This window comes from Beta vulgaris, chromosome 8, assembly GCF_026745355.1.
Source record: "Beta vulgaris subsp. vulgaris cultivar EL10 chromosome 8, EL10.2, whole genome shotgun sequence".
In the NCBI taxonomy this organism is placed as follows: domain Eukaryota; kingdom Viridiplantae; phylum Streptophyta; class Magnoliopsida; order Caryophyllales; family Amaranthaceae; genus Beta; species Beta vulgaris.
In genome coordinates, this window is record NC_079209.1 from 24,867,287 (window position 1) to 24,879,893 (window position 12,607).

Consider the following 12,607-nt stretch of genomic DNA (forward strand, 5'->3'; position numbering starts at 1 on the left):
TTATCCGTTTAAGAATGATAACATGTTCAGCCGCACTCCCAATGAAAGGTGCTTGTCTTTTTGCTTTGGAAAATTAGTTAGCTTTTGACGTTAGTATGTAACTTAAGCAAACAATTAAAACAAAGTCATAGAGAAGTAGAATTGTATTATATGAAGTTTGCTTGACGGATAGTCAAGGTACATGTCTACATTCTACTTTTTCATTGTAATGCATTAGGAAAAGATTACAATTTAGCTGGGTGCTCTAAACAAAGTATTTCTTCAAAGTGTCAGAATTCCACGTCCTAGGAATAGGACGTCCGTCCAATCCTTCGAGACGAAAGGTACCATTCTGAACGACTTCGATTATCTTATAGGGTCCTTCCCAGTTAGGAGTAAGCTTGCCTAACTCTTTGCTCGGCCGACCGCTTCCATCTTTCTGAGGACGAGATCTCCCATCTTTAGTGGACGTCTAGCAACTCTTTTGTTGAAGTCTCTAGCCATTCTAACTTATATAGTTGCATCCTCAGCAGAGCATTGCCCCTGACTTCAGGAACTAAGTCCAAAGCCGTCCTAAGAGCTGCCCAGTTAGCATCTTCTGAGTACATCATTACTCTTAAGGTGGGTTCCTCAACTTCAATAGGAAGGACAGCCTCAAACCATAAACCATCATAAAGGGAGTCTCTCCTGTGGAATTCTTGGCCGTCGTCCTAATTGACCATAAGACCAGCTGCAATTCTTCTACCCAAAGCCCCTTTGCATTGTCTAACTTCTTTTTTATTCCGGCCGAAAGGATCTTGTTAAAGGCCTCTACTTGCCCATTAGCCTGTGGATGAGCTACTGCTGCAAAGTGAGCCTTAACTCCTTGATCGGCCAACCATTGACGAAGCTTGGGCGTTTCAAATTGCGGCCCATTATCAAAGACGATGGACTGGGGCATGCCAAACCTTGTAATCAAGTTCTTCCAATGAACCCTTTGACATCTTGGTGGTGATGCCCCTTAATGCTTCAGCTTCAACCCATTTTGTAAAGTAGTCTACAGCTACTATTACAAATTTCTTCTGGCCGCAGCAACAGGAAAAGGCCCAAGAATGTCCATCCCCCATTTAGCAAAGGGAAGAGGAAAGAGAATGGGCGTCAGTAATTGGACGGCTTTTGATGGATATTACCATGCTTTTGGCAACTATCACACTTCTTGGCATAGAGGAGTGCATCTTCTTTTAAGGTCGGCCAAAAGTAGCCCGTCCTGAGAGCCCTTTCTGCCAAAGCTCTTCCTCCAATGTGAGAAGCACAAGCTCCCTCATGCAACTCCTTCAAAACGTCCAGACCTTCCTTTCGGCTGATGCACTTGAGAAGAGGCCGATTATAGGATTTTTGTATAAGGTCCATTCCACAACTCAAACCACTTGTCCCTAGCCTCACATACTTGGCCTTAATGGGATCAAGAGGCGGACGGCCAGTCTTCTTGAACTCAATGATAGGACTCATCCACTCATCATCTCGGCTGAGAAACAGTACTTCTCCGGCCTCAATGCTCTTGGCCGCCTTCACCTCCCAAAAGACTGTTCTAGGAACATCTCTTCAGCCGAGCTGGCCAGTTTAGAGAGGGCATCAGCTTGATGGTTTTCTGATCTGGGCACCTGTCTAGGACGAACCTCTTTAAAGACTTGATCTCTTCCTTGACCAAATTCATATACTTCTCATGGACGCCTCCTTGCATTCAAATCACCATTGACCTGACTGACAACCAGCAGAGAGTCGGTCTTAGCCTCAATTTCCAGGGCCCCAGCCGCTTTACACATTTTTATGCCGGCTAAGAGAGCTTCATACTCTGCCTCATTATTGGACGCCTGGAACTTGAATTTCATAGCATATTCAAACTTATCCCCTTCTGGAGATTGAAAAATGATTCCTGCCCCACATCCGTTGGCAGTTGAGGATCCGTCCACCATAAGGGTCCAATGACGCCTTCCTGCTGCTGGATCTTGGACGCTTTCTATCGTAGGCCGAGTAAGCTCTACAATAAAGTCAGCCAAAGCCTGGCCCTTGATTGCCTTTCTAGGCTCAAATGTTAAATCAAACATATTCAGCTCAACAGCCCATTTTAGCATTCGGCCAGAGGCATCCATCTTATGCAACACTTGCCTAAGCGGCTGATCTGTATATACAAGGATGCTGTGAGCTAAGAAGTAAGGTCTTAACTTCCGGCTCGCCATCAGCAAGGCCAGGCCGAATTTCTCGATGGTAGAATATCTGTTCTCAGCATCTTTAAGCACATGGCTCACAAAATATACGGGTATTTGCACGATTCTCTTTCAGCCAAAGGACTGCACTTACCGCGAAGGGTGATACAGCCAGATACACATACAACCTCTCTCCTTCGGCCGGACTGATCAGCCTAGGCAGCTGCCGAAGATGATCTTTTACTTGCTGAGAGCGCTACTTCAGCTTCATCTGACCATTCAAACTTGGCATTTTTCTTGATGGTAGCAAAGAAATGGTGACATTTGTCCCCTGATTTTGAGAGAAACCGTCCAAGAGCAGCCAAACAGCCCGTCAACCTCTGAACTTCTTTGACTTTGGACGGCGAAGACATATTCATAATAGCCTGAATTTTGTCGGGATTTGCCTCAATCCCTCTCTGATCAACCAAAAATCCCAGAAATTTCCCAGCAACTACGCCGAACACACATTTTTGCGGATTAAGCTTCAACTTGAATTTTCTCAAGGTGAGGAAGGTTTCCCTCAGATCGTCCAGATGATCTTTCTCCTCTTTACTCTTGACGATCATGTCGTCTATATAAGCTTCCATATTTCGGCCGAGCTGCGGCTGAAATACTGTATTAATGAGCCTCTGAAATGTAGCCGGAGCGTTTCTTAGGCCGAAAGGCATCCTGAGCCATCCATACAGCCCTTTCTCAGTAATGAAAGAAGTCTTATCTTGATCATCCGGCCACATAGGAATCTGATGGAAGCCAGAGTAGGCATCCATAAAGCTCAGTAGGGCATGGCCGGCCGTAGAATCAACCAAACGATCTATTTTTGGCAACGGGAAGCTGTCCTTAGGACAGGCCTTGTTCAAATCTGTATAATCAACGCACATCCTCCAAGTGCCATTCGGCTTTGGAACCATCACAACATTTGCTACCCAATCTGGGTAATATGTTTCTCGGATGAATTTAGATTTGAGCAACTTTTGAACTTCTTCGTCAACGGCCTTATTTCTGGCCGGCCCCAGATGCCTCTTCTTCTGCCGAATAGGCTTTTGCCCCGGCTCAATGTTGAGCTTATGGACAGCCACCTCAGGGTCTATCCCAGGCATCTCCTCTACAGCATAGGCAAACACATCTTCAAATTCTCGCAGCAACGCAACCAAGGCGCCTGAACTTCCGTCCTCAAAACTGATCCAATTTTCAATGTCCTTTCCGGACGTTCTGGATTCAAGCAGATCTCTACTGGACTTTCCACAGGTGCTGGACGTTCTAGTCCCAGACTCATTATAGCCATTATCTCAGATGAATGTTTTTCTTCCTTAAGACCAAACACTTTCTCTTCTTGCTAGGCAAAAGCATGGACGGAGTGCTTTCAGGAAAAGGCGACTCCTGAACCTTCTCAATTTCCTCCTTAAGCTCACTAATCTGGCCTTTAACTTTTTTGGCCGAATCATCTCCTTGTGCCCTTGGACACTCTGCTTTTTCCTTCCAAGATGATGGTTTGAGTGTGGTGAGATAGCATTCTCTGGCAGCTTGCTGGTCTCCATAAAGAGATCCAATCTTCCCACCATCGCACTCAAACTTCATCAGCATTAAATGGGTCACAATGACGGCCTTGATGTGATTTAAGGTAGGTCGCCCGAGAATGACATTATAAGCTGTCAAGTCTCGTACTACCAAAAATTTCACAAAAAGCGTCCTGGCCGCATCTTTTTCTCCAACTCTGACGGGCAAGGTGACAGTTCCCATAGGGTGTATGACCCCGCCGCCAAAACCAATTATAGGATGATTTACCGGCATCAAATCGTTTTTGTCAAACTTTAAACGAGACAAACAATCAGCACTGATGATGTCAGTTGAGCTCCCAGTGTCAATCAAAATTCGCCTAACCCTTAGATTGGCAATCTTCATTTCCACAACCAGCGGGTCATCATGAGGCGTCCTAATATTCCCCCGGTCCAACTCGCTGACCACTATTTTTGGAAAAGGATCAGACTCGGCCTGGTTGGTGAGCATAACCTGGCTGAGTTCCCTCAAATAGTTTTTGTGGCCGCGATTTGTCGGACCTCCAGCTGCAAATCCTCCTGAGATGACCATCACTACATCCTCATCCGTGCTATCTCCGTCCATTTTTCTTCCTTGACGGTTATCCCTTTTCTGAAACTTCCTTCCTGACGAGGGTAGGTAATTGTTCATCTTTCCTTTTCGAGCCAACTCTTCTAGTGCTCGCTTCAAATGCTTGCATTCATTGGTTTCATGTCCACAATCTTTGTGAAAGTGACAATACTTGCTCTTGTCCCTGTTACGATAAGGCGTCTTCATCTCGGCCGGCGCCTTTAGCTCATGCTGATCTTTTATTTCCATCAAAATGGAATATTGATCTTTGTTGAACTCTATTGGTTCAACAGAGGCCGCCGGCTCGACCGCCTACTTCTCTTGGACGAGTGGTCATAGTAGTCATGGCCCAAGTCTCAGCCTTCTTGGGCGGATTCTTTTTTGGCTGAACAGCCTCTTCCACTTTCTTCACTTCTGGCTGTTTTGCCTCAGCACAGACCTCTGTGGCATGAATGAATGCTTCAGCCTCCCTCAGTGCTTCCGTCAGAGTAGTGATTTTCTTCTTCACCAAATCAAACTTAAAACTTCCTGGTCTTAGACCTCTGATGAAGGCGTCAAATGCCACACCCGCATTCAAATCTTGGATCTGCAACGCCTCCAGATTAAACCTCTTCACATAACCTCTCAAGGCTTCCTTAGGACCTTGGATGACCTTACCTAGGTGCATGCTTGTTTTCTGTTCTTGCCGATTAGCCACAAAGTGACTGGTGAACAGAATACTAAGTTCAGTAAAATTATTCACGAATTAGGAGGTAAGTTGTTGAACCATTTTTGCGCTACTCCTTTCAAAGTAGCTGGGAAATTCTTACACCAAGTAGCATCGTCCACCCCTTGGACATACATCTGATGCTTGTAAGCTGATAGGTGATCGTCCGGATCAGTAGTTCCGTCAAAAGGATCAATGGTAGGGAGCTTAACCTTTGGGAAAGGAGGGGACTCCATGATCCTGACCGAGAAAGGAGTGGGCCAATTGATCTGGAGTGCCGCCACCTGCCCCTCAATGGGTATGTGCTCCTGACGGTACTCTTTCAAAACCGGATTAGATGAGGTGTTAGCTAAGGCTTGACGCCTGTACACCATAGGCTGCAGAACTGTCTTCTCTTGCCTGGGCTGGAAAGCCGATGGACCACGGCTTCGCACCACTGTCTGGACGGGAGCCTTAAGGACGGATCCTTCATATATGGCGTGGAGCCAGAGGCTGAACGTTGCTCGCTGCCGCCCTCTTTGCCTCCAAGTACTCCCGAGCATCAGTCTCCATCATGTGACCAGTAGGAGGGATATTATCTGCTGGACGGACCACCAGCTTCCAGTCCATCTTCCTCCTAGAATCACTGACTGCCGGCTGCTTTCCTTTGGAAGGCGGTTTAGTCAATTCTGGCCGAGGTGGCCGACTAGGTCCTGGACGACCCTCTTGGGATCGCCCCTTAAGTGGCGCAGCTGCCTCTTCCTTCGGACTCATCTGAAAAAATAGCATGTTGTTCTTAATCTGCTCTTCCATAACAGCGGCCATCCTGGCCTGGAAGTCATTTAACACATTTTCCAAATGACCAGCAGTCACTGGACGGTCAAGATTTTCTTGGATGACTGGAGTTACAGTCCTACCCTCGAGGTGAACGGCAGCATGGCCCTGATCCCTGCCTCGAGGTGGCCTCTCGTCATCAACGGTATCATCCACCTGAACTCTAAAACTTCTGTTCCGTGCCACATTCGAAGAGTGACAGTCCGTCATTGTTGCGTCTCCCCACAGACGGCGCCAAATGTTATGTAGTGTAAAACTAGCAATTTATATCACAACTCCCAAAGATGGGTTCTTAGAACTGGAGACTTGTGCAACAATGATTGGTTCCAAATCCCGAAGCAAACTCCTGACCAGCAACCTGCACAAAAGGGACCCACCCTGGAGGTTTGGGTGGTATTTCCCCCTCCGAAGCTTAAGTCAGATTCAGGGATGTAAAGGAACTTTTAGAGAGAGAAAGTAGAGAGAGAGAGAGAAGAATTTATGACAGAGTAACAGTACTATGCTCTAAAAACGTACCTTTCACCCTGAAATCAAGGACTATTTATACTGTTTGAAATGACTGCTGTGCCTTGATGTCACCCTAATTTGGGAGCATCTGATTGGCTAATCAAAGTTTTGGGACACGTGGCAGCTGTTAACTGGTCAGTACACCTCACTTTCATATAAAGGTGTAAATCAGACTTGCTGGGCCTAAGTACAGTTTTTGGGGCCAGAAGAAGGTCTTTTTAGTACGTTTCAGAGAAACGTACTTTTAGGCCTGTCACCTTCAGGCCCTTTTGTACTTTTATTCCCCTGCATGTATGCCACTTGTAGGGCTCAGATGAGACCACGTGTCAGTACCAGAGCCGTTTATTTTTTAGGCTACAACACATATGCTCTGAGAACTCTTAAAAGAAACACCCAGTTAACACGATCATAGGCCTTATTCATGTCTAGTTTAATCCCTCCAAGATGTACATTCCCACGACGATGTTTATTGATGACGTGAGTGAGCTCATGACTAATCAAAATGTTGTCGTCCATATTCCGTCCCGGAATAAAGGCACTTTGATATTCACTGATCAAGTCCTGTAACAAAGGCCGTAATCTGTTTACCAGACATTTTGACGCACATTTGTAAATGGTGTTGCATAAACTAATCGGCCGAAATTGAGTAACCTCTTCGGGATTAGGACCTTTAGGTAGTAAGACAATAAGTGATTGGTTCCATTCCCGCAAAATGAATCCCGTGGTAAGAAATCGACTAACCGCCTGGAATACCGGTACCCCTAGCAAGTCCCAGTGCGTTTTGAAAAATTCTGCTGTAGAGCCGTCTAACCCTGGAGACTTAGCGTTCCCAATCCCAAACATGGCATCATGAATTTCTAATTCTGAAAAAGGAATAAGGAGTTGTTGTTGCTGGATAGCAGAAAGTTGTGGAAGATTTAGTTCCCGAAGCAACAATCCAATATTTTCATCATACGCTGGGTCAGACTCCGTAAAAGGAGAAGGTAGGTAAGCAGTTTTAAAATGTCGCAAGATTTCAATGGAGATAGCATGAACATCATCAGTCCAATCACCCTCCGCAGTTTTGAGCAGATAAATGTAAGCCGAACGTTGTTTCTGTTTCAATTTATTAAAAAAGAACTTTGTAGAAAGTTCACCATCCTGAACAAACTTATCCTTAGAACGTTGCGACCAGTAAGTATGAGCCAAATTAGCCTGGCGCATTAACTGTTGTCGTTGACTCATAAAATCATTTCCTTGCTGAATATTATCAATAGGCACAGCGCAAGTTGTTAATTGTGCAGAAATATCCTTCCAATCAATACCCCATACTACCTTGTGATCTAAACACCATCTCTTTAGATCTTGACGTAATAATGAAAGATGTTTGGTAAAACAGTACATAGAAGATCCTGCAATGGCCCTTTTCCAAACAGAGGTGATAATATTCGGAATATCTGGGTGTGTAAGGCACCAATTTTCAAACGGGTAGGGTCGCCACCGAGGAATAACTGGTGGCGCTGACTGGTAAAAAATTGCGGAGTGATCAGAATGAAGGATTGGAAAATGTTTCACATAACTAAGCGGATATTTATCAATCCAAGCTGGCGACCCATATGTACGATCAAGACGCTCAAGAATCAAACCTGACCCTTCTCGGTTATTTGTCCAAGTAAACCGAGGTCCCACAAAAGGAATATCTTGTAATGCTAAATCATGTTTCCAATTAGTAAAATCCTCCCATCCCCTAATAGTGGCATCCCCACCTAATTTGTCCTCATAATGATCTAATTGGTTTATATCACCAATAATGAGGAAATCTGGATGGGAAGATAATAATTGAAACAGGTGAGCCCACACCATTGGGCGTAGTTGATGACTCGGTTCCCCGTATAAGAACAAAACGTACCATGTCATTCCATTATTAGCAGAGATTTTACAAAAAACATAGTTACACATAGAACTAAGTACAGTCACATCATAAGGAGCCCAGCAAAAAACAACCACTCCTCCACTAGCACCTACAACATCAACCCCAACTACACTACGTGGCCTAGTACTATGAAACAAACCCTGTACATGATGTACTGTAGATTTTGTTTCCTGCAAAAACAAAAACATTGGACGTACGGTAGATGTCAACCAGAGTATATACGGAATTATCGGAGCGTCCCTGGACGTCAAACCCCGACAATTGAGCGAGAGGATATTCATGGATAAGGTGGTGACCGATCTGGGTCAGTCACTACCCTAGGAGAATCTTCTGACAATTTTACCATCATTGAAAAACGACGATCAATCTTGTCAGCTTCAGTGTGATGAATGGTGGCCTCATCATCATTACCTTTAATGCGCTTGAAAATCCATTTTCCCGCTGGAAGTGGTGGAGAAGTTGCTGCATTGCGCTTTTTGGAAGCTTTGGAAGTGACTTCATCACCAGGTTCAACTCCCATGGATCGTGCCATGGACACATCAGTCAATGCCTTAGTCTGAATCCCAGTTGGTGCAAGTGGAGATACAAGATTAAATCCACCTTTAGTTTCCCATTGTGCAAAACGGTGTCTTTTACTGCTTTGGCTTGCTGAACTAGAGTCCCCGAGCAATTCATCCACCCCGTCAATAGAGTAGCTGCGAATATGGCGTTTCCGACCACATATGTCACCCTCTTGGTCGGACGAACGCGGTGGTCGCATAGTGCGCCATTCACTAGGTCCAGCCTCATTTGGTGCCGGTGGTGGATTCCATGTCCATCCTTGTTCTACCAGAGCCTCAAGAGTGCCATTCCCATGTAAATCATTCCAAGCACCAGTAGGACTAGTAGCAAAATGCTGACAGTTTCCCCCATCCACGCCATTACCCGTACCCGTATCTGGATTAGGATCCTTGCTAACAACATCTGCACGAAAGGTGGTTGGGAGTCTTGTGGTAATACCCAGGTGTCTACGAAAAGGCCGTGGCCTCCGAACTGAACCCTCGGCCGCTGCATGGCCACTCGACGGATCACCCCCTACCCTCGTCGAAGCCACTCGCGTCACATTTGTTTTATTTCCCGGCCTTTGAACCTTCCCACAAGTAATATCATCCACACCAACACGCCTCCCCGACAACGCCACCACTTCTTGTGGTTCATTTTCCCTGTTAACACTGTCGACAGAACCGCTGGAAAAAGTCATGGGTGGATTTGTATGTGCCTCAGATTCACGGCCTGAAGGATTATTTGGTTGCGAAGGAATGTTAGGTGGTTCAGGCGAATGCTCGTGTAGACTCGGTGAATCAACATTGCGTGGTTCCTCCTCGGAACTCGAATCAACCATATGAATTTCAACATGCCTCTCGTCAAACATAAAGGGATCGTTTTCCGGAACAAACCTTGCCAAATTTACACGAGCGTTGCGATAAATAAAACGATCAGGTAGTCCTTTGAGTATATTTGTGTAAAGCGGAGTCTCAATGGGGCCAAACATTAAAGTCAATCCGTCATGCTCAAACTCCGAAAACCTTCGATGAATAATATGATGAGCATCATAGGCGGACATAGGACACCTAGCAGTATGATGGCCTACACACCCACATTGCTTACAAAATTTAAAAACACCTTCATACCTAAAGTACACCCACACCACTTCACCATCATCTAAAGGCAAAAAACAACTTGGGACAAGTGGACGAGAAAGATCAACTAGTAATTTCGCACGAAGAAAAGCTTCCCTAGTTAACCCAGGCCCGGTATCCTCCACAAATTCCACCACACCCACATGTGATAGTACACGGCAAGTCCAGTCATGCTCGAGAAATCGCCATGGCAGGTTATGAACTCTCACCCAGATAGTAGCTAAATTAAAATTGATGGTAGAAGGCACCTGATTAGCTGAACTAGAACGAAAGGTAAGTAATTTACCATCAATAACAGTGGTGTGACACTCAAGTAATGCATCACGATCGCGTTGGTCTTGGCACTCGAAGATATAGTAATCACCAGTTCGAAGCACCCTAATAGAACCGCGAGTGACCCAGTGATTATTCACTATATTAGTGATGAAGCTTGTAGAAGGTGGCGCATAGTCAAAAAACCGCCCAACAACTGAGTGAGTCCACTCAATGTTTGGTAATCGCGGTGGTTGGAACGATGGTTGTGGAACGAAAACACCCATGCGATTGTGTATGGAGCGAATGGGAAGATTTTCAGTTTGCGTGGTTTGGGTTCCAGTACTCATTGTAGTTATATATAGGTTTGCAAGGAAAAAAACAACAGTAAAGAAAAGCAGTGAAATTTTTCGGATTTGGGTGAGGAATAATACACGAACAGTGATAAAAAAGAAGTAAGAACAAAGCAAACCTGGAAGAAATTTACTATTCACTGCCACGAATCCACACTAAATTCATGCATGCTGCCAGATGTCGATCAACAAGGCAAGAAAAAGCGGCTGAAGACTGATGAAATGGAAAGGCGGCTGAAAGATTGGAATTCCACCGAAGGAAGAAATCCAGCTGGCTCACAATTTTTAGTGAGATAGGCTCTCAATTTTTAGTGAGAGAATATATATATATTCATATCTAGGAGAAGCATAAATGAAAAAAAAATGTAAATGGAAAGTCTCCAATTAGTTTGTTTTTTGGCTTTGTAATTTTATTTTTGTTTCAATTTATTTCTTGTTTTTAGTTCTGTTATCGATTTTTTCATTTAAGTGATTTTTGCTTCTTCTTGTTCCTATTCTTACCTCTTTCCCGTGTAATTCCCAATGTTTAGCACTTCACATACTTCGTGGTGCAACATCAACAAATTCGCTCATGATCAAATTACAATCTAAGATCTATGACTGTATTATGTTAATTATTCGTATTTCGTTCATTCCATGATTCCATCGATATGCTCCCAGTAACCTTGGGAACAGAGCTTGAGACCATAGAGTAGGGAGAGAGAAAGGGGTTGAAATAGAAATTCGAGTTTCATATATGACCAATCAAAGTTTTCATGGATGACCCATTTTCTTGGAAAAAGTCCGGAAATAAGAAAGAGATTATTCCCTAAGAGCTTGTCCAGTACCATCTATACCTAAAATGAAAAATCAGTTCTTATTCTTAGGCATTGTTTTAGTTTGTTATTCTTTAGGTTTTTCTTTGGGGCAAGCTCCTCTTATTTTTCCAAAAATAAAAGAACACACTCAATATAAAATTGAAAGACTAGTCTAAAAGAGGATCAATTACTTATATAACGGTTTTTGACAAATGTTAGTTACCTTCAACCAAAAAAAAAGTTACATTCACAATTAATAAAAAAACAAGGAAACAAATTCAAATAAATAAAACGAAAACTTGGTTTTAACTTCCTATCTGATTTCACATTTTCAATGTAACTTTTTTTCTGAAGTTTTTAGTATATTTAACTACTGTTTTAATCTCGAATTTATTGGTTTTGCTACTCTTTAACAAGATTCCATCTAATTTTTCAGTTAAGTGGACCGACACTTGTTTTTTTTCCCATTTTCATACATTTCCTTGTCAATTTTCAGCATCTGAACCCTTCCATCCAACTTCAAAGACAATTCATCAACATTTCTTCAAAAATACGAGTGAGGGAATTAGAGATTTAGTGTTACATCCACTACAATATGAAACTTTAAATTGAAATTAAATTATGCTTAATTGTGTGTGTTGAGCAGAACTATATCCATGATATACTTCTTTTTTTTTTTTTTTTTTGATCCATCCCATGATTTACTTTTTAACTAGTTATTAGGCCCGGGCGATGCCCTGGGTAAGAAAATTTTCATTTATTAATATTGTACTTTGATATAATAGCACTAAATACTACTTGGTTTAGTGGTTAAAACTTTAGTGTATGAACTTGAGGTCACGGGATCAAAACCTATACTATTAATTTCTAATTTTTTTTATTGTACATGGATTACATGATCTACAACTCCCTAGGGAGAACACCACGTGGCACCGTTCCTGATTTACGCACGCCTTTTAATATATTAGTATAGATGTAGTGCATTGCGTCTTTCCAATTCTAGTTGCGTGAATAAAAAAAAAAGGGGAAAAGATGGAGGAACACATAGCACTACAAAGATCAGAACCAAATCAAATTTTTAATTTTGCTCAAGCTCAACGTTCATGCAATTAGGCTCAGTTAGCTCATAGTTAGCTCTCAATATTCTAAGAACCTTACTTATTCATTCTAAGATTGAACAAAACATGAGGCTAACCATACCTTTAAGAAATGATTTGATTTGGGATAGTCCATCTGTGACGCGTTGGTGGATCTCTTTGTTTAAAACTCCGCCTGCTACCT

The 12,607-nt window shown here is 43.3% G+C and overlaps 1 protein-coding gene across 1 annotated transcript in view; it reads right to left on the minus strand.

Annotated features, from left to right (window-relative positions):
• The window catches only part of LOC104884787 (disease resistance protein RGA2), a 36,742-nt gene that overhangs the window by 23,865 nt on the left and 270 nt on the right, over window positions 1–12,607 (minus strand). The window contains exon 1 of the mRNA XM_048634701.2: window positions 12,527–12,607. This exon is cut by the window's right edge and continues 270 nt beyond it. Coding sequence (XP_048490658.1) covers window positions 12,527–12,607 — 81 coding nt within the window. The remainder of the gene's footprint in view (window positions 1–12,526) is intronic.